The 21,901-nt window shown below is 45.7% G+C and overlaps 2 protein-coding genes across 4 annotated transcripts in view; one reads left to right on the top strand and one right to left on the bottom strand.

The window, feature by feature from the left end:
- Window positions 1-5,892: 5,892 nt before the first annotated feature.
- twi (twist) overlaps window positions 5,893-21,901 on the bottom strand; it is a 62,952-nt gene continuing 46,943 nt past the window's right edge. Inside the window, exons 3-4 of one of the 3 annotated variants that reach the window (NM_001299823.1) lie at window positions 6,513-8,090; window positions 5,893-6,391 (exon numbers count right to left, since the gene is read on the bottom strand). In NM_001299823.1, coding sequence (NP_001286752.1) covers window positions 6,142-6,391; window positions 6,513-7,735 — 1,473 coding nt within the window. In that variant the 5' untranslated portion in view covers window positions 7,736-8,090 and the 3' untranslated portion in view covers window positions 5,893-6,141. Of the gene's footprint in view, window positions 6,392-6,512; window positions 8,111-21,901 lie in introns of those variants that run through there. The other 2 variants (NM_079092.3, NM_001038878.2) reach the window with 2 other exon arrangements.
- The window catches only part of CG42741 (uncharacterized protein), a 31,866-nt gene continuing 21,239 nt past the window's right edge, over window positions 11,275-21,901 (top strand). Inside the window, exons 1-3 of the mRNA NM_137903.4 lie at window positions 11,275-12,609; window positions 12,840-12,875; window positions 15,199-15,256. Of these exons, the coding sequence (NP_611747.2) occupies window positions 12,598-12,609; window positions 12,840-12,875; window positions 15,199-15,256 (106 nt within the window). The 5' untranslated portion in view covers window positions 11,275-12,597. The remainder of the gene's footprint in view (window positions 12,610-12,839; window positions 12,876-15,198; window positions 15,257-21,901) is intronic.

Raw genomic sequence — 21,901 nt, 5'->3', positions numbered from 1 at the left:
TCCAGAATCGCTAAATATATTAGTAAATTATAAGCTTAAAAGCAAATGAGAAAAATTTCCTTTAAAAGAATAGGCTGGACCAAAATTAAGCACTATACATTCATAGCTCTATGTCCTTTACAAACTTGCCTTGTCCTTCGTCGGAACCGAAATTTCATAGCCCATTCGGCTACCTGTGAGCCATAATTCATATCTGTCAACAGAAAGTTTCGAATGGCATTACATGGCTGTGGGAGCCCTAACAATTTTTATAGTTCCCGCCAATCAACAGCTCGTAGATACGCCAAGATATACCAATAGCACAAGGCTCCAAAGATATGCCCGACATTCGATGGTCTTTTTCACACGTTTCCCAGCAGACATAAAGTGTCTGTGCAAAAAAAGGCAGCCGCACATTTGTGCAGTTTATATATATATATATATACTTTGCATTTTTTTTTATATATATAGCCTGGAATATATTTTACCCTTCGGGGGCTTGCCCTTCGCCCTTCGCCCTCCGCTCTTCCCTCTGCGCAGTTCGGTACTTGAGAAGGGAACTTCTGCCTGCGCTTGTGGATTTTGTCAAGTGGATTTCTGTCGAGTCTTTGAGATCATTAAAACAACATCGTTAGGGCGTCCATAATGAAGTACTAAAGAGGAACCCAAGAAGCAATCCCTCGACGACCAAAAAAGAAGCAAGTTCCCGAAATGAAGAATTCAATTTCAAGGCGATATTTTATGGGTCTAATGATTAGTTCTAGAGACGCACTGTCGCCTCCTTCGACTGCGACTAACGCAAATCCAGCAGATACTTTCTCATCCGACGCTATATGGCGTATTGTGTTACGCCGCGCTCTGCGCATTTCATGGATTTGATGGATGCGGCCGTGAAAAGCGCGGCGTGGAAAACTCTCGTTCCAGCATCGACATCGATGCTCGTATCCATCAGCGGTGGCATGCATTATTTTTCGCCACCCAACCATTTGTAAAGGGTATATTGGATGGGTTAGTAGTTCAAATGGATAAAGAAGATATATAGATATGATATTATATATTTTAAATTGATTACAGTTAGGATCTTTGGTTGAGCTTTATAATGTATAATTTACTAAAACTATATAAACATATAGCAAGAAATGCGCGATACGATCTTTGAGCTTCTTAGATTGCTCGCTCCTTATGGAGCTACAGGGTATGTCCGTATTCGACTCCATCCCTTACATTTGGAATTTTGTATGTTCTGCCGCCATCGAATCTTGTTCTTCTCCATCCAAATGCCTATGTGTATGGCCGCCTTTGGGGACGCTCCCGCGCTGTCAGAAATTAATCTTTCCCTTTCGCCAGATGTTGCCTTCTGCCGGCTGCGGTTGGCCAGAAGGAGGGCGCGGGGGAGGCAGGATCTTGGCGCAAAGTGTCAAGCGTTTACATCAGAGATGATCGGGTTCCCAGAACAAGGAATTCACCATTATTAATCTTTACATTTTCCATCTTCACTCCTTTGTTATGCCTTTGTAGCGCTGAGCAATTTGCCTTACTGGATATAGAAAAGTATCTAGATGTCATCCTCTTTTAGTAAGGATCAAGTGATCAGATTTAGGTTAGCTAGGATCACCTGCTATACCTTTCATTAACCAGCTAGATTGGCTATAAACTAACATATCTAACATGTATTTTATTAATTTGAAAGCCATTTCTCATTTTCGTAGGGATTTCCTAAACAATTTTCCCTTTGAATGCGACCACATCGATCGTGGACACACATCGTTTTGATCTTTGATCGCGATTTTCCTCGGCAGTTGGGAAAGCGTTTTACTTACTTCCTGAATGGTTTAGTGACTCGTGAGGGGTGGGGGGAGTCAACAGTGCTGCCTGCGGGCCAAGTCACTAAAATGTTTTTATGTAAATAAACAAAAGTTTGGCTTCGGTTTTCCCTCCTCAGCCTTTGTTGTTGCAGCCCGAGATGTTCCTTTTTGGATGTAGACCGCCGTCGTTGTTGGGCTTTTTTATGGATTGTTTTTTGTTTATGGACAAACTACAGTCGGGGTTGTGTGTGTCTGTGAGCAGCAAGTTGCTTTTTATGTGCTGTGCGCATCTTCGGCTGAAAAAATATAAAAGCAAAATATTCATGCGACCGATGCGAGGCACAGAACGTCCGTCCCTCCGTCCGGAATCGGATCCATTCCGGTATGGCAACGGGGCGGATGAGTGGGCGAGATGCCCGTAGTAGCGATCGGCATTGTGCTACCCCTTTTTTCACGCCTCCAGGCAATTACTTCGAGTCGCATACCCTGCAAGTGCTACAGAAATGTGTCTGGAATATATTATATGTATTTTTATGATTTTTTATAGTATTAATTTTGGCATTAACTAGCTAAGCAGATCGTATTTATTCAGCAATCATTATATTTATATTTTACTCTTATAAACAGATTTTATGTTCCTTAGTCAATATAAATATCTCGATTTAATAATGAATATATATATAGGCAGGTAAGCGGTATATAAGGAGAGCGGAATATAAAGGGTAACTCTTTGTCGAGCAAGTTGATCTTCAAATTTTATTCACTTGTCTTTTTATGAACTTCCACGCACACACACAGCTGGGCCATAAACAAACATTTACGTACACATTAATATGTATGTATCTTGTAGATGCACATTCAGTACATTAGCTTGGCTTTTTGTTATTGTTGCTGATGGACAGATCGGCCGACTTCATCATCGGTGGCCATTAGTCAGCGCTGGCAACACGCCCCTCTCCTTCAACTCCCCACCCCCCCTGAGATCGACTCCCCCATGGCATCTATGAACTTTGATCGCTGATTGATTGGCCAAATGCACTCGAAAATGCAGGCATCACCTCCACGAAAGAAGGCGCGCAGATCGATGATTTTAATTACTTGAGCCGTTGAGCAGTTTGCATATCTGGTTGTTGGTGCAATCGTTGCGTGAACCAGATGTTTTTGCCCACGAATGAGGGTGGCGAGATGGGTGTAACAAAGAGGGGTTGGGAAACTGTCCAGAGGATCCATTCAATAGTAACAATTCCATTACAGAATTGCTGATAAACATAGAATGGTAAGCAGAAAATATATATCCTATATAGCCAAATGGTATGAGTTAATCCCCCTTATTTGCCGAATCTACGTTCATGGTAACAGGACTGGGGCTGCCAGCTTCCCACTGGCAATCAATCAGCGGGGCACAAATGAGTCTGCGAATGGGTCACAACAATGCACTGGGATCTCCAAGTGGCCGGCAAGCGCTTCCGTTTCGTTTCCTCTCATCTGTCTGTCTGTCTGTCTGGTTTTACTTTGAAATCGGAAACGCTTCGTATAATTTTTGGACACACCGTTTTGACTTTAACATGGACACGGACACGGTCATCTGCTTGTCTGGGAATGGCTAGGGGATCTCGAACGGGTATGCGAATTCGCAACTAAAAGCGGGTAAATCACATTTCTCAATTTTGCAAGGCATTCATTGGAATGCTAAAAGTAGCTTTGATACAGTGTATTTATTCACAATTTGATTCATCATTCATATCATATTCGATTTATGATTTAATATGATTTTTAATATGATTTGTTGTTATCAATAGTCTTATATTCCATTGAACCACATCGTTTGTCAATATTTTTACGCCTAATGCACTTGCAACCCTCTGCAAAGATATTTTTACCCCCCATAACAGAGAATTAAAAACAAAACAAAAAAGTGGGGAAATTTCGGCTTTATTAAAGTATTAGTTCCAGTAACTGCAATTACAGAGTAGAGTTTCCGCAGAACATTGTTTTTGTTCAGCCCCCGAAATGAAGAAATACGGATCATATACGAAGGGAAGCACCTTGAGGATCCAAGTGGAGAACTAAAGTGAGTTGGGACTCACAGCTACCTAAAAATGAGAGACACAAAACTGTCAACGCCCCCTCTCCGACTCATTCGACTCATTGGGCTCCTTCGACTCATTGGACTCCTCCACTCTCTTCCTTCTTCGACTGCATGTAATTCCAGGGGTTTTTTAAGAAGTACTGGAAGAGCGGCTCAAATGACAGGGGTCATAAATCCAGCGGCTAAATTTAGAACGTGCAGAGGGTGGAAGGATCGCTGCAGGACGTGTGAGCTCTCTGCCAGGACGGAGGATCAGGGACCTACAGCCATTGGCATTGCCTCTTTATGTGTGATTTTAACTAACTTCTTTTTTCGCAAGGCTAATTCCCACACATGGTAATCAATGGCATGTGCTATGCGCCAAGGGACTGCAAATCTAGCTGCGCAGCAAAAAGGACCTCATGCCAAGGGACAAACCGTTTTTCGATTATTTTCCCAACATATGTGTGGGCGAGCGACTTGAGTCGACGCGTAAATGAATTGAAAACAATGCCAGGATGCGTGTCCGTGTCCTTTGCCACTATTTTCCCTGCCCTCGCTGACTCTCGGAGGGAATAGGCGCCGCCAGTCCAGAAGATGTGGAATCTACCATTTATTTCGGCCTCCGCCATTCGGATTCATTCATCAGACATTCGAAAATGGGCGTTCTGGCAACCAATACTCGTATAAATCAATTGTTCTTGAAACCCGTCTATCTCTCTCTTTTTTTTTCTCATGATTTCTCTTTCATTTGTGTATAGTTTTCCGCCTTAATTAGATGCGGAAATTCTTTGGAAATTCGGCGTTCGTTATACGACTATTGCCAGGAATATAAAATGGTGATTCGGGTTTATTGATCTGGGTGGCCAGCTAGCCATTCGCTTGATTAATAGATTATTTGGACAAACAAGAGTTGGAAAAACATACTGATTCTGAAGAGCCATGCATTTGGTAACTAAACCTAGATATTCTTGCATATTTAAAATTGTGGTGAAAAATGGATTCATTAGAAATTATAGGATATATTCCTAATGAATACATGATATATTTCTGCCTATACATTATTTAGCGTAATGAATAATATCAGAAATCAAAGACTTGTATACAGGCGATGTGTGGAGCAATAGAAAGTGTTAAGTGGATCATTTCCCCACTTTTTGTATCTCTAAATTCCTTTTCAAATTTGATGCCTCGAAATGCACGATAATCTTTATGATACTTTTCCCTAATATGTTTTAACACTTTGAAATGAGCACGCCCCAACCCCACGAACACGACAACCTGTCAACATGGATGCGATATGCCAATTTAAGCAGATCTAAACACAAATCTAAATTTGTATCTACAGATACGAATGTGTTTGCATCTAAACAGTGTACAATGTATGTGGAGCGGAGAGCACTTTCGGGCACTGGGAGCTGTCATTTAAAAAGCAATTAAGTCAACAACTGTGAACGAGAGTGATCTTGGCGATTTCAGGCCTTTGATGAGGAGGAGTCCGATTCCAGGCCCCCAAAAGACGGCGACTAAATTATCTGACTGAGCTAATTATGAGCATTTTAAGCACGCATTTTGGCGACATAAATACTTTGCTCAACTATATATTCCGCTGCCCTGGTATACTTTGTAAACAGTTTTTATGTTTTCGAACATAAATCAACCGGATGTGGATGTGTTGCTCCATCGCGGGCCCGCGTATCTGTATCTGTATCTGTATATGTATATATGTATCTGTATCTGTATCTGTATCTGTTCGCTTCTTCCCATGAACAGCGAGTATCTAGAGGATGCAGTGTGCGCGTATCTCGCAGATACATAAAGTCCGTCCGTCCGTCCGTCCGTCTGTCGGCGGAATGACGTTACGCTCTAAGTATGTCGACGTCGCTCCGATTGTCTCCGCTCCAAAAGACAAAAGTCCAGATCTCGAGGGGACCGACCCCCCCAGCGAAGACATTTTCGCGCCCAATTTAGTGGGCCCCTCCAATCGAAAAGCGCGGCGGAATGGAGCGCGATGAAATGAATGGAAATGCAAAATGGCGTCTGGTTTTGTTCATGGCGTTTCTTTGTTTCTTGGCTTGTTGGCTTTTTACAATTAATTTAGTTTAGACTATGACATTAAATAGGCATTAACAGTAGGTTTTTAGGCTTAGACATCTTAGAATCATCTAGTCGACACGTATATATGGAAAGCGTGACAGAGAATTGAAGAGTGAGAGCGCCAGGGCTCTGGAATTCACACGATAGTTGCTGCTGGAAGCCCCTCTCGGACTATAGTGTCCTGATCCGCCGCTATGCCTTCTGGTGCTGCGCGTCGCCCTCCATGCGCCACACCCCGAACAGATAACTCAGCTTCTCGGGCGGGATAATGGGTGCTCCGTTGGCCTTGCGCAGGCACTTCAGATCTGCCTCGGCTCCATTGGCGGCGGCACTCAGGAGGGAGCTGGCCGATCCATACGCCGAGGGCGATCCCTGGGCCTCCAAGGCCTTCAGCAAAGATATATCACTCGAGCTGAGCATGCGGCACAGGAAGTCAATGTATCTGTAAGTTGGTTAAACAGAGTTCGATTAATTACGAGTTTCGATTCAATTCATCTATTATCTATCTATCTATCTATGAATGCTTTCAACTATTATGAAGATGTAAACTAAAGATATATTACCTTGTGGCCAGTTTGAGGGTCTGGATCTTGCTGAGCTTGTCGCTGGGCAGCGTGGGGATGATCTGCTGCAGGGACTTGAAGGCGTCGTTGAGGCTCTGGGTGCGCTGGCGCTCCCTCACATTGGCCATGACCCGCTGGTTGCTGAACTCGTCCGTCTCCTCCGTCTTGCTGGGCTTCCGCTTCAGCCGGCGACGTGGCTTGCGGAAGGCCTTTCCGCCGGCATCGGATCCGTCCAGCAAACTGCCGGCACTGCCGTCATCCGCCAAGCAGGCGGGCGACATGACTCCTCCGTTGAGATCGCTAACTGAACTCAGGGCGTTGTGGCGGGCGTACTCCATGTCATCCCGATCCGAGCTGGAGTAAGCACTGCCGTTCAGCGAGTTGGCCGGCTCGTAGCCCTCGAAACTTTGTCTGTAGGCGTTTTGGAAGTGCATCTGGGCGTGGCTTTGCTGGTGCGGCTGCTGCTGTTGCAGCTGCTGCGACTGCTGCTGCTGGTTGTTGTAGAGGGGCAGGAACACCTGGGCCTTGTGCTCGGGCAGCTCCTCGTCGGGAAAATCGAAGTGGGATTGCGGGGAGGTGCACGTGCTCTGGACGCCAGGACAAGATTGAGCCGAGGCCACCTCGTCCACGGTGGTGGGCAAGTAATCCACATAGATCTGTTGCTGGTGCTGTTGTTGCTGCTGCTGTTGCTGGTGGATTAGCTTCTTGTGCTCGGGCTGCATGACCAGTGATCCCCCGGTTTGGCAATCGTAGTCGCCACTGCTCCTGGCCCTCTTGCCGTGCTCGTTCCAAGAGGATCCGCTGCTGGCCTGGCCATCGAAGCCACTCGGATTGTTGCCGGAGCTGTTGGTGTTGCTGCTGGTGTTGTTGTTGTTCAGCTCCAGACTGGTGCTCTGGGCACTCTGGTTGCTGCTGGTGCTCAGGACCTCGTTGCTGGGTATGTTGTAGTCTGTGTCCTCCAGTTCGGTAATACCATAGGCGGCGTACTCCGAGGGCAGTGGGGCGTACTGGGCATGCTGCTGCTGGTGGTGCTGCTGGTGGTGCTGGTGGGAGTGGAGGTGCTGCTGCTGGTGCTGCAGCTGATAGCCGGACTGCATGTAGGCCTGCTGCTCCACCTGTATCAGCTTGATCACATTGTTCTGCAGCTCCATGATGTTGGGCAGTGTGGGCTTGTAGCTTATGTCCAGCAGCACTTTGGGCGACACCGAGCGAGCGCTCATCATTTGGTGATCTTGCTTGGCTTTTTAGCGCACTTCTTCAGTTAGAATTTGTGGTATCTAACAATATATTCTTATTTCGGAACTGTATAACTCCGTAGATATTCTTCACGCCCGCGTTTTGCTGGATCGATCTGCTCGCACGCACTTACGGAACGCAACTGACGCAGGATCCTTCCGGCCATTGCTCAAATTGACATTTTGCGGCTGCTCGACGGCCATTCGCTGCCGCCGCTCTATCGTCGTCCCGCTCGCTCGCTTGTCTTGCCATCCCGCTCCCACTCAATGGCGGAAGCTGCGGCATCGGCAGGTATGACGTCAGGCGGCGGGGGATTTCGATTTTCTCGAGCGGCAGCGGCGGCTGCAAAACGAAAATACAGCAAATTCAAAGCTAAATTGAAGAGAGCCTTGACTCGACGCTCTGGATTTTTCTGTTTCTCTTGGGTTATTCTTTGGGTTTTCTCTCGATTTGGGAAAATGCCTGGGAAGTATGCGTGTTGGGATGCGGGACGGGGAATACGAGGGGAATTGTCGGCAATTTTTGAAATATTTTACTTGTTGATTCAAAAAGGGGATTGAGAATATCTTTGGATCGACGGGAATTCATAGGACAGAGTTTCTAAGTTTTGAAAAAGTGCATTCAGAGTAATGATAAATTATGTTTATTACATAAAAGCATTTCCTGAAAATTGCATTCTGGTAGAAAAGATTTTGTTTTGCAATTCCCAATTGAACATTTAGTAAACTTCATTGAATGTTGTTGTTTGCAGCGTTAGTTTAGGTTTAGACAAGAATTTAACTTAAAAACTTGAAATGATATGGAAATAAGTTATATTCTTTTTGTAAAAAAAAAAATAAGACGCAATGAATCTCCCCTGATCAAAAACACGAAAATCCACATAAATCGGGTATCAAATTCATTTAGATGTAAGTATATATAAATCGATTATAAGTTATATCTATCTGATTGCATATTTACCCAATCAACTTTGCTGTGCGAGGATTTTCCATTTGTATATACTTTGGGATCGCAGGAATTTCCCAGGAAACAAGCCGAAATGTTTAGACGCTCGCCCATCGAAATCATTCCGCTATTAAATAATCATCAGTTAGTTGCCAACCATCGTAAAGCGTGCAAATCCACAACCCTAACCGAGGGGAACTCCACGAAAAGGTTTCATTATGCCTAATTAGTGAATTCCCACACACACGTACCGAGAAAATCGCAGGCGAATGCGGCTCGGAGCTCCGAAAATCCAGAAAAATACGAGCGAAAAGTCAAATTTCCGGATATAATTATCTGTTTGCCTGCCGGGGCCACCAAAAATACCCGATTAATGCAGAGCGCGAACTTCCGCTGGAAAAAACCACGATCGAAGATCTCCGATCGCAGATCGCCGATCGCCGGCTTAGGTAATAGCAAAACCCAGGACTCGAAATGGTCCCCTTAGAAAAACCACCAACAGGGTTTTGCCCTGTCCCAAAACTACCTGGACTTAGGAGCTTGGACATGATGAGCAATATGATTTACTGCCCTCAGCACATTTATTATTATTGTTATAAAACACAAAGTAATATAAGCTTAAACTATTGGTCGGTAATTAATGCAGAAATATACTTAACGATGAGATTATTTTTAAAGTAAGAGCGAATTTTGTGTTCTTATTGGTCAAAAAGACAAAATAAATGTTGCCAACTTTTTGGATAAAGTGTATAAATATATTTTAAGATAATCAATCTCAATGCGCGCCTGAAAGTATGCATTGAAATATGTGTTTTAAATGCAATTTTAGATCATGCCTTTAAATTAGACATACATATGTGAAGTAGCTCGCGTGAATATAACTTAGGATAACTTGAGGACATGTATTTCTTGTTTCACTAAAAATACAAATAATTTTAATAAACATATCTTGCCTTTATTTTCCCTGGCAGATGGCGCCAAAGTGAGTGTAGCAATGCTGTACATACAACCATTCAAAATGATCTTAATGTTCAAATTGGACACGCTGCAGTCACGTAGTTTATTGATTTCAATTCCGTTTACGAGCCCAAATCAAACGAAAAAAAAACCAAATGAGAGAGAAGCTGGAAAAGGTATTTTGCGTATTACTTTTTTTCACGGATGCTGCTTCTGTTTTTCATCTCTTGTCGTTTTTTGCGGCTCTGCGTGGTGCGATTGCCAAACGATTTCCAAGCGCACCAACTTTCCATTTTGACAATGCTCTAATCCTGCCATCGCAAAAACCATGTGTGTGGCAGTGTTTGCGGAGCGTGAGAAGAAACTTTTGGTGCACGTAAATCTCGCTCGACAATCAATTAAAATTAAAATATTTTTTGCCTGCCAAGCGCGCAGCGTTGTCTACATATTCGAATTGACTTTTGATGATGTATCACGATTTATTGTTACCAAAAATGGTCGTCAAAGCGCGTGGAAAAGTGGATCAGGTAGTCTGGCGACGTCTAACGGGTTGGGTGCTGGGATCAAACGGGGCGGTGAGCGGTCGGCGGGCAAACTCCCACAGCTTTTGATCTTACAGTGGAAATACCCTACATCGGATAGAAATTTCTGCATCTGAAAATGAGCTCTTTTTCATGGAGTCTATAAATTTGTGAGTAAATTTAGATCTCAGTATAAATGATAAATTAATCTTTATGAAAATTCTTCTTGTTAAAACACTTTTGAGTTGTGCTTAGATAAAATAAGATTTGATTTAAAATTTATTGTCCAATTTATTACCCAAAACTCAGTTAACAAGCACAAATGCCTTTACTGAAATCATGAAATCATTTTTAATTTCTTTAAATTGCAGATGGCATTAACCTCTGTTCTTCTTTAAAATTATAAATTGTTCTTGAAAATGGTTATATGTAGATAAATATTTATTAAACTGTATCCTATATGGTGGATGCAAACAGTAAGGTTGATTAGCGCATACTAACTAGATTTAGCGAATTTCGACTGTGCTGAGCTGGCAAAAATCGTGTGCGATGCAGCCTCTGCGATTAGGAATAAGTCGCTTGATGGAAGCCGCGGCTGCTGTCAGCAAGTGCTCCAAAAAGTATCTTGCGCTTGTGTTAATTGCTCCCACTCACCGCACACATATGACCCACCTGCCCCACCTGCGCCACCCCCACCCCGCGTTCAAGGGGCCGTCAGCCAATGAAATCGCTGGCGCCAAACACCTACACTTTGAGCTTGTCAAGCTTCTGTCTGCGTGTGTGTGCTGCATGTTAATTAACAGCCAGCACAAACACACACACCTACACGAGTGGCAAAAGCGCTCACACACACACACACGCTGGCGAACATGGGTGGGGGCTCTCACACACACAGACGCGCGAGTGTTGGCCACCCAATAACATAAGCGCCAACTTGTCATTTTAGCCTAGCTCCACCTTAACTAAACAAACAAACAAAGTGGTGCACACACACTAGCACACGCGCGCGCGAATGTCAAATGCGTGTGCGGAGGTGTGGTGAGTAGCGAGCGGCAAAGCTCACCACGCTCGGGGAGCCAAAGTTGGCGGTTAAAATTCGAAGAGCTCAGAGCAAGTTTGCTCCGCGCCGCGTTCAAACGTGCTGCTACGTGCGGGAAACGCTTCTTTTTTCCTTGCTTTTTTTACTCACATCCATGCTCAGTTGAATTGGAACAATAACAAGAATAAAGAGTACACGATTATGATATGATTATAAAATATTAGCTGACATATTCACTACGCGTTCCATTCCGTTTCGTTTCGCTGCGCTTTTCCAACCGGCGTTTCTGCGCATGCGTGCGTGCTTGCACTGCGTGCTGCAACTTAGTGTTTGTGTTGGTGCGACGCTTTAAATGGCGTTTTAAGTGAAATTAAAATGACGGATGTGCTGTAATTTGCACACTCACGCTCGCTCGATAAATACAACAACAGCAGCGGCAGCAGCAGCAGCAGCAGCAACAACAACGAATGAAACCAAGAATCCAGAGGAATAAATAATAGCAAACACAACACAACCAACACACGCCGTTTGGTGGGGCGTTGTGTCCGTAGCATGTGCCTCAGTTGATCGAATTAAGTGCGAGTTTTATAGCGCCCGCGGGACCGGGAACTGCAATTGACTGCCCAACCGGAAATGCAAGCCCCCAACAACAAGTGTAACACCCCCGCCCAGGAAGCGTCGGCAATAAGTGCTAATAAGTGAGCCGCAGACTATAGATAAAACCGGATGCAGGGCCACTAGTAATTGCCAATTTCAGTTATCACCCTGCCTCGTTCAATTGGAAAAATCTGTTGGTTTTCGGTGCTCAGTTTAATTTTTATTTTTTTTTTAGTCATGCTTAGGCGGCTCATCACATATTTGCTTAAGTAGCTAAGCAACTAAGTAATTTCGTCACGCACTGCGCGCGCTGCATTCGTTACCCCACAAAATGCGGCTTATGCTTCTGCTACGGTGGCCCCCTTCCCCGCAAAGGGTAGCCCCCCGCCACCGAAACGCATAAACAAGTTGCAAATAAAAAAAAAAGATAAAAATAAAACTAAATAATACAAAGAAGCGCAGAAGGTTAAAAAAAAAGGGTAGAAAACAAAAACTCAAGGTGCGTTGCACTCGTTTTGTCATTGATTCCGCGGATGCGAAATAGCATGCGGCAGTTGCAGGCAGAAAAGAGCACGGGCAACAGCTGCTGCGACAAAAGCCAGGCCAAAAGCAAAAGCAACGGCCAAAACCAAAACAGCGATTATTTCAGGCATCCGCCTCCACCTTCCCACCACCCCCTCCCCGCCAAGCCCGGTAACAGAAAACAGAAACCCTTGCTGCTGCCTGTCTTTTGTAACGTGGCCAGAACGTTGCCGGGCAATTATTATTTTGTAAGACGTTTTACAATTTAATGGTTTTCATGGTAAGTACACCGATGCGAACGCCAACGCCATATGCCATGTGCTCCCCTTTCTCGGCCACCTCTGCGACCCTGTCAGCCGATAGTTTGTTTTGGCGACTTGCGGGTTAGGGGGTCACGAAGGGGTCAACCGGGATTGCAGGGGAGCCCTGGCCAACACCAACCTGTTGCATTTCGACGCAAAGAGGGGCATTGTACGACTCTTAATTCCCTGTTTCTGCTTCTCTTTGCAGAATGGACTTGGATCCGACCCTCTGTCAGCAAAGGAGGTGAGTTCCCAGATTAACTATGGCGGTGGAGATAAGATCCGGGCGACCAGCAGAGGTTCAGAATATAGTTCTATATACATACATATATGTATGTATGTATGTATATGTATGTATATATCCCATAGTCAAATGAAGCTTAGTAAAATCTTAATAGGAACTCATTCTATAGTATCTTAGTACCTTAAAATTAAAGCTTTTCTGCAGTTTAATTGCGACTGCAACCATGTTATTTCGACGCAATCTTTTCCGCACCTAACTAATTGTTATTGCCTGCAATTTGTCTTCAATATCAGTCAAGTACAGCTCATTAGGGCCCATCGGTTTCATGAGCCACAATTACCACCGAAAAAAAGCGTTCATCAATTAAGAGCAAGAAGAGTGAAATATTTTCATGTTAGCGATACACTTCGGCCATTCGAAATGGCAATTGCGTAGGAATTCCCAGTGGGCCAATTCGTTTGGTTGCCCCATAAAACCCATCCCATCCCAGTCCGTCCCATCAGTCGCCTCAAAGCAAAAGCCGTCAGCGGAAAACGGGGAGCAGAATACCACATACCAAGCGTAAGACAATCCATAAAATTGAGTTCCATTGGATCCACGCGACGGTGGGGGAAATCGGAGCCAACTAATGTCCCGGCCATTCCCGATCGTTCTATCAATTGCGGCGCCTATGAGAAATTTCAGCACGTCCCAACACAAATTAGCAGATCGGAGGCTGCAGCGCCCCATAACAATATCATAAAGCAGCGAGTTTGGGGCAAGACGGGTGGATCGGCATCGGAATCGGAATCGGAATCTATATAACAATAAATCAGCGCGGGCAATTAGAGGGTAAAGTGAATGGGGGCCAAGAAATATAAATATAAATACCTTTGGACAGGGGCCAACATCAGTCGCATATCAATTGCAATCTCCAGCGTCGATCGCCGTCTCCCATCTCCCATCTCCCGTCTTCCATCTTCCATCTTCCATCTCGAATTCGATCTCGATTCCGATCTCGATCTGGATCTGGATCGAGATCCAGATATCGATCTCCGCTGCCGGCCAATGAAGTTGTTGTTGTCAATGTTGCGGGCCATAAAGCGGACTGGAAAGAAACCCAAAAATGCCCCTCGGCTGCCATTCGACACAATCGAAGACAAACTATCTAACCTAATGCTGGCAATGAGCATTTGTTTGTTTAAATAACTGCATGGCAGTAAGCGGCGACAGCGGTAAACAACTGCTCACATCGCGTGGCCAAGTTCTGGGTGCTCCCCCAACCCGACCCCTCTTGGCCACTCGAGCTTCTTTTCGCCCACTCGCCACTGACATTTTTTCATAATTTGCGCTACAAGCCTGACAATTGTCGTTGTTGCCCACTGGGCACACACTCTGCACTCTGCATCCATGGATGCTGACTTGGTTGTTCGCCGTCCTGGTTGTCGGTTGTCCCCGCTGGTTGTTGGTGTTGCCGGCGTTGTTCGCGACCATGTTGTTGGCATCAGGCTGCTTGGCTACCCTGCAAGTTGGGTTAACCACGTTGACTGGTCAAAAGGATAACTGAGAACTGAGGTTGTGACAACTTGTATAGCATTATTGGAAAGGTTGCCCTTTGAGCAGATTTAGCCATTATTAAAATAGGCAAAGAGTGGGCCTAAGCTTAATAACTACGCCAAGTGATTAGTCATGGTCGAAAACACCCTTTAAATATTGTAATAGAGTAAGCCTCATTTAAATAATACTGCAAAGTGTTGGCTCTGACACCCCATCCCCCGCAAAAAATGCATATGCAGTGCCAAATTAAAATTTATCCATTTTATAGCGCTGCGGGCAGCTCATAACTGTTTCTTTGTTATTTTTCGCCGCTTTTAACATTTTTTTTTTTTTTTCGGTTTTTATTGCCGTTAGTTTATTGGCTAAAGATTTCGTAAGCACATGAAATGCGCAACAATTGCGGTTTTTCGGTTTCTTCCCACTTATCTGGCCCGATCTCCCATATGGAGTAAGCCAGATATCGACGGAAGTCATTTGCGGTGGTTCCAGCTAGATGAATTCAATAAGCAAACAGCTCCCAAGCACGCACACTCCACTCCAGTCCGCTCCGCACATTTCCCTAAAAACCCCCCCAGTTAACTCCATGTTCTCGACCATCCAACACTTTCGCCCATCAACAACATTTTGTCAAACTTGATTAGCACTTGATTGGCCCGAGCAGAGCTTATGACTCTATTGTTCGACTGCATACATAATGGGCTATACTATACTGAATCTCCCCCGCCGCCCGGCGATAAACAATATTGATGACGCTGTCGATAATCTTTAATTTCTTTCCGATCCACAGGCAGAGGGCCCTCCGGTTCAGGTTGAACCAGTTGATCTGAGCTTACGTTCGCCGCGCGGTAAGTTGCTAATTATACGCTATCTAAGTTGACTCAACCTGAACTCGCATGCCGACTGGGCCGAAAACAATTAATCAATGGAATGACCGCCACAAGTTGATCACTTGAAAACAAAATCAGGTCATCTCCAGTTAGAGAACGCTGAATGTCTAGAAAAATGAGGTACAAGACCAATTTGCATTTCTTCTCTAATGAAGTTCGACTCTTTTTGGGCCTAAAGTGATGAAAAGATGATGTTCCCGGGAATTGCCGATGGTGGGTTGAGTAAAAGATGAAAACAGAAAACATATTTCAATTATGGGGATCTTGCACTCCACTCCTTGTATTATTATTATAGTACGGAAATGTAGTGCAAAACTTAATCTACCTAAAACTTCGATTTCTAACGAGGAATGTAAAATTCAATGATTCTCATAACCATGAGCAATAAAACTCTAGATAATAGGGAACCAAAATTAATATTGACCAAAATTAATAACAATAACAAATACCTCGGTTCTAATCTATGGTATTTTATCGGATCGTAAAAGAAATATTCTTGATGAGCAACAAATGGTGAGCAAACAAAATCCAGTCGATAGGTAAGACCGCAGCTCGTCGGAAACGATACAGAGATGTATGTTAAAGATTTCTATCAGCATTTATATCAACCTATGATCACACTCCTCCCATCAAGAAGACAAAACACTGAATTCCTCAGATCTCCTACGGCTTCCCCACTCCCACCGCCCGTGGATCGGGGGCCGAGATTATCCGGCAATCTCGCAGACAAGCTCGAACAAAAGGGGGAGACAAAACGTTAGTCATTGCCTAATGCTCATCAGGCGGAGCCATTCATACGTGAAAGCCTGATGAGTATCGCCGTGTGATCATCAGCAGATCGGTTGTGGGCCCATTAGGCTCATGCTGATTCCGCTGCGATCACCGCTCTATATCCGACGCCCAGGAACCTAGGAACCTGACCCACAACAAGTGGCTGCACATTTGGTGGGGGTAAGTTCGTGTTGGTTTTAGCCACTTGACCGATCGAGCGATCGCCCGACCAGCCAACCACCACCAACTGTTTGACCATTTGACCTTTGCCAGCCTTTCTCTTTGCCTCGATGTGTGCCAGGTATGTGTGAGTGAGTGAGTGTCAGTGTGTGTGAGTGTTCGAAGTTAACAGCAACGCCCCGAAAACCCGAAAAAGCCACAAAAAGTTGACTAGATAAATAGATGGTTAGTTATACGGCCATCCCAGCCGTAGGGTGCCCAGCGGTACACCTAATTTAATTAAGAAGCCAGAGAGCTTACCTTAAATGGCTATACAGTAAGATTAACAGCTAAAAACCGAGCTCCACTCCGTCCATTAAATATATCCAAGCCAAGCTAGAGAGCTGGGCACGAAGCCGGAGCTAAGGCTCGAGCCGAAAGTCAAAAAGTTGTTGTCTCGCCGCGCATATTAATCAATTAGGCATGATATTAGTGAGGGCATCATTAATTTTGTCAATGCGCTCACCTGGCCACAATAGCTATTTGAGAAGCGCATAGAGAGGCGGCGACACCAATCTCTCATGCTAATGGTTTATGGCGTGCTACCAAAGCGTCCACAAGTCCCCAGTTCCCCAGGTCCGCGGGTCCAGCGATCCACAGATCCGTGGCGAATGTGTTAAATAGCGTTAAAATTTGTAAAACAAACGGCACATAATGGTCCGGGCTAATTTCCAACCTTAACGGTCATCACACAGAAACTAAAGCCATGCCACCCGAGCCGAGATTTTTCGGCACACATAAATTATGGGCTTTAAATAATTATGCAATTAGCCAGCGCAGCGATAGATAGCCTCAAATTGCCAATGAATGGAGGGCAAAGCGGGCAAAAGGCCCCAGAACGCCGGAGACAGTGCCAAATTCCCACCAACTCTAATTGCAGTGCCCAGAAGAGGTGAGAGCTGGTGAGCTGGGAAGCTGAAGCTGGAGCTGGAGCTGAAGCTGCAACTACAACTTGATTTATTTAAGCTACCCAAACAGCCCATAAATAAAGCTGTTGAACTAGCCACCATTCCAGGAGTGGGCAGAAGGGTGGAGTCGCAAGATCGGGCTGGAGAGTCTCCGAGCCGAGCCTGGGACATCCACGGTGCCTTGCTGGTAAAAACAAAAAACACAGCCCAACATCGTACAATCCCACACCACCGCCGGAGCCACTGCTCCACTGCCGCACCACCAAACCACCAAACCACCAAACCACCGAACCGCCTAACCACCGAGCGATCGGCCTCTCGCCACTCAGGGGCATAGGCTTTCCAGGTTAAGTAGATGCGGCGACACGCGGGTCGATCCAGCGAGCGAACGACCTTAAGACGAAGATCCCAGCCCGAAATGGGCGGCGGCGGAGCGGTGGCGGGAACGTGAGGGGATCCGACCAGGCGACGATGTTGGAGCATCCACGGCATCCATCGAATGATATGCAACATTTAGTGAAGTGCTCGAGTACCAAGCATCTTGGGCTGGGGCATATTGATGGCAAGGTGAAAATGTGACGGGCAGGTGGGCGCATTGGAAGCATTGGGGAATGGGTTTAGGAGAAAATGGGAACCGTGATCAAAGCACTATTGGATCGGTAAAATTCAGTGAACTATTTAGTAATCATATCTTGACTAAATTGACGGATTCAAGGCGGTAAATCAACCGGAGACTACCGAATAATATTATCATAATTCATTCCATTGGGCTTGTAATCTGTGGATAAAGGTGCTTAAATTGTTGGAATCACTTAAGTTCATACTGACTGCCTAATAGATTCTGCGATGACTATTTTGTAGAGAAACCTACCGTCTAATCCCATGCAATGTGTTCCCAATGCTGCACTTCATCGATTGCGATTCGGGGGATATTTGGCTGGGGCTGCTGATTTGGCAAATGCATCTGCTGCTCCCTCAGCGATAGTCAACTGAAGCCAGATCTCATAATCGCTGGCGGCTCCCAGCGACCTGGAGATTGGAGGCTCCACCAGCAGGCCTCGCCCAGATCCACGAGATCCACAAGATGCCCCAATCCCAGATCCCGCACAATGCGATTCCGGAAGGAGAGAAGCGGGGGGAGCTGCAGATACCCACATCCAAGCGGATGGGCGTGTGGACGGTCGGCGGTGATTGTTTTTTAATTATGCCTCGGCTGACATCCGGGCGGGTTGACCATTCGAGAAGGGGCAGATGGTCTGGGGATCGCGGCCTGGAACCCCAGTGAAACTGGGTGGAGACGACGAGCCTCCGTGTCTCTGGGCCTGGTTAACATGGCGCGTATGTAGCGCATCGAGTTGACTTGACTTGACTTGACTGAGTGACTGTGACTGGCTTTTGAGGTTATGTGAAAGGTCAAGTTCGTGATCGCATTCAAACATTTTTGCCAACCACTCATCTCGCTGCGCAGATCGGGCCCAGACCCCATAGACTATAGACCAGGCCCGGACCGCGGCCGAGGGGCTGAGGAACCGGGGGATCGGGGAACTGAGCCCAAGACCCGGGAGTAGAGTGCAAGGAACACGAGTGTGAGTCGCCGCCGCCGCCGAAAAAAGCAAAAATTTACAGACGGCCAGAAAGAGAAGAAATACTCGACCCAAGCGACGTCGCATCGTAGAAAAATTGAAGATGAGCGTGCCACCACCACGCCACGATTCTGCCATTCCCGTCTCTGTCTCTGCGGGCCCCATCTCCATCTGCCGCCCCATCCCCCATCCACAGTTCCAGCCCCAGCCCTATCCCCCATCGCAATCCGCATCTGGCGGAGATCCCGCCGCCGTAGCCCGCCACCCTCGCCGGAACCGAATTGAGTGAATGTAAACTGTGGTTTACTTGTTTCCAGCGTTGTCATAGTAATTTTTCTGCACTATAACAACGGCCAGCGTCGCCTCCAACAACATTGAAATATGCACTGCGAGAAAAACCGCATTAAATAGCTAATATGTGTGTCATATGTCAGGATTTGAAACAAGAGGCTTGGAACAGCATAATCAATGATATTTGAAGCCTCGAATTTATTTATAATATTCAACTTTGAGAGGCTTTCTGAAAGCATAGGACTTAAGAATCCTCTTAAGAACCTTTTTAACAGCACTTTCTCTCAGTGTACAAGCTTTGGGTTGCTTTCGGATGTTCGGTGGCAGCACTAACCCGAAAACATTGAAACAAGCGGAGAAAAATGGAGATGCTGATGACACTGGAGACACGTTGTCTCTGGCAATCGTGCAACTGACACACCACCACCACCACCGACGGCACCACCAGCACCGCCAGATCCACCACAACCACCGGCAACAAAATGCTAGACAGCATATGCCACACGAAGTTTTGAAAAGATTACACTGGACAACAGGCGAATGGAATGGGGTGCGGCCAGATGGAATTTGTGGGAGGGGAAGATGATTTGGCAATTGGTAATTGAAAGTTTATGCAAATACTAAGAGGAAGAGACTACACCGAAAAAGACATTAGACATTTATATTTGATACTTCGATAGATTCGTAAAATCGTTAACTGATTTATAAGAATCAATCGTAGTGAAAGTAAAGTTACCCAAGAACACATTTGCCTCAAACTTAGCCAACTCACCGGCTAACTTTGCCGCAAACTGTGTGGCTTTTGAGAGGGCACCTGCTCTGGAGTGGAACACCCCCGATTCTCCGCGGCCCCAAGGCTAATCGAAAGCCACTCAAGAAGTCCCTCCTCGGCCCGTTAAGCTCGGTGCCCTGCATCTGGGCGAGCATAAATCAAAGTGCCAACCCGAGGAGGAATCCAAACCAAACCTGTTGCACAGTGTTCTCCCGCGTGCGCATCTTCTCAGGCTGAGTCGAAAAATGAATAAAAAAAAAGGAGAGTTGGAGGGGGTAAGAAAGAGGATCATGCGAAGAGATCCGACCGAAAAATATACAGCGAACAAGGAGGCAACAACCACGCAGTCGCAACATAACACAACTTCCATACCACACCACACTACATCCGACTACATCCAAAGTAGATCCACGCTTTCGTGAGCAAACAATTCGAAAGCTGACAACGACTTGCAGTACGGAGATCTCGGCGACGATCGATTCGTGTTAGTCATCACAGTCAACGTGGCCCACACGAATCATAATGAGGCAAAAGGCTGGCCGGGCTGCTCCTCAAAACAGTGCCAGTGCCATTTATCGAATCGATAAGCCCCAAACGATTGCATCTAAGGATCTCGGCCAGCTGAAGCGATCCGCTGATGCTGATTCGGAGTTTCCCAAGATCTTTTCGTGTAGCTCATTAGCCTGGCAAGCTAATTTCGCAAGCGGCAGACAATGCCTGCAGTAAAAAATATCAAAACACAAAAAAAAAACACAAAAAAACGAGAAACGGAGCCAAGCTGGCTACATATTTATTGGTCATAAGTGCGGTAAGCTCACCGAAAGACAAACAAATAAACAAAACGAAACGAAACAAACAATTCAGCAGGCAAAAAATATTTGAAAATTTGTCTCCGACTCGAGTTGCATAGCAATCGCATATTAGCAATTTGCATTGTCTACTGGAGCACACTTGGTTCGCCGTAAGAGCTGAATATGCGGCACTGGTTTACTTAACTCTACCTTTCCAATAGGTGTATGTTTTGGAAACCCCCTCCCATCCAGCCAACCAGCCATCCAGTCATCCGCCCCCTTGGATTTCTGTTCGGAGCTGTGAAAAAGAATTCTTCGAGCAGCGTCTACAAGTCGTGCAACGGCAGCAGCTCGCTCTTCGTGTTTGGCAAACAAAAAAATTTGACTCATGACTTCGGGAGCAGCCAACAAAAAAACAAAAATAAAGCAGTACAAAAAGGCTAAGCGAAGTACGACCATACAACCACCCACCACCATTCACATCCTTTTTTGGCCTGGTCCTGGCCTGCTACACTTTTGGATTTGCTCAAATTAGTCCGTGCATGCGGCGGGGAATGTTTCTACAAATTAACGCCAATTTCGTATCACGTTATTAATAGTTAACCATTAAATTGACCGCCCCCAACTCAGATCATTATCTGTATCTGCATTCGGCGGCTAAGGCTAACAAGGCTAACCACCACGGCAGCAACAACAAAGCCATAACAAACCGACCGCACTGTGATTCCTTTTGGCCAAAATTGGTCTTGTGGTCCGGCGGTGGCCCGAGTGCAGCTGTTGGCTGCCTGACTTTGCCTTGGCCAGCCAAGTAGCCAAGCAGCCAACGAACCAACGAGCGTCTTGCCTTAATTATCTGAAGGAGCTGGAAAAAAAAGTTTATACAAATATCTACATATAGACTAAATGCAGGATGCCTGCGAATATCAAAAGATTTTTTTTATTTCGACGCGAACAGCTGCGCAGCGGCCGCGTCACCTTTGTTTACCGTATCGAGCGATAAGCTTGTTAACTGTTAACCAAATCTGTAGCGACCGCTGCAATAAACATTGAAGCTGCCTGCTCCAACTTGGCCAACCAACACACACATGGAGAACGCCCACCAACCAGGCCGGGCCATCAACCATGGCCATGTGCACTCGGCTAATTCCTCAATGAACCCCGAGCGGCTAATTAAGTCCCAGATTCTATTAGAGATGCCAAAGGCCATCGCTATCAGCCGATCTCGATGTGAAGGTGGCCTATCCTGAGAACTTTGGCTCTTATCGCAG

The sequence above is a fragment of the Drosophila melanogaster genome, chromosome 2R, assembly GCF_000001215.4.
Source record: "Drosophila melanogaster chromosome 2R".
In the NCBI taxonomy this organism is placed as follows: domain Eukaryota; kingdom Metazoa; phylum Arthropoda; class Insecta; order Diptera; family Drosophilidae; genus Drosophila; species Drosophila melanogaster.
The sequence above is the reverse complement of the archived record's forward strand: the minus strand, read 5'-3'. Positions and strand labels throughout refer to the sequence as shown.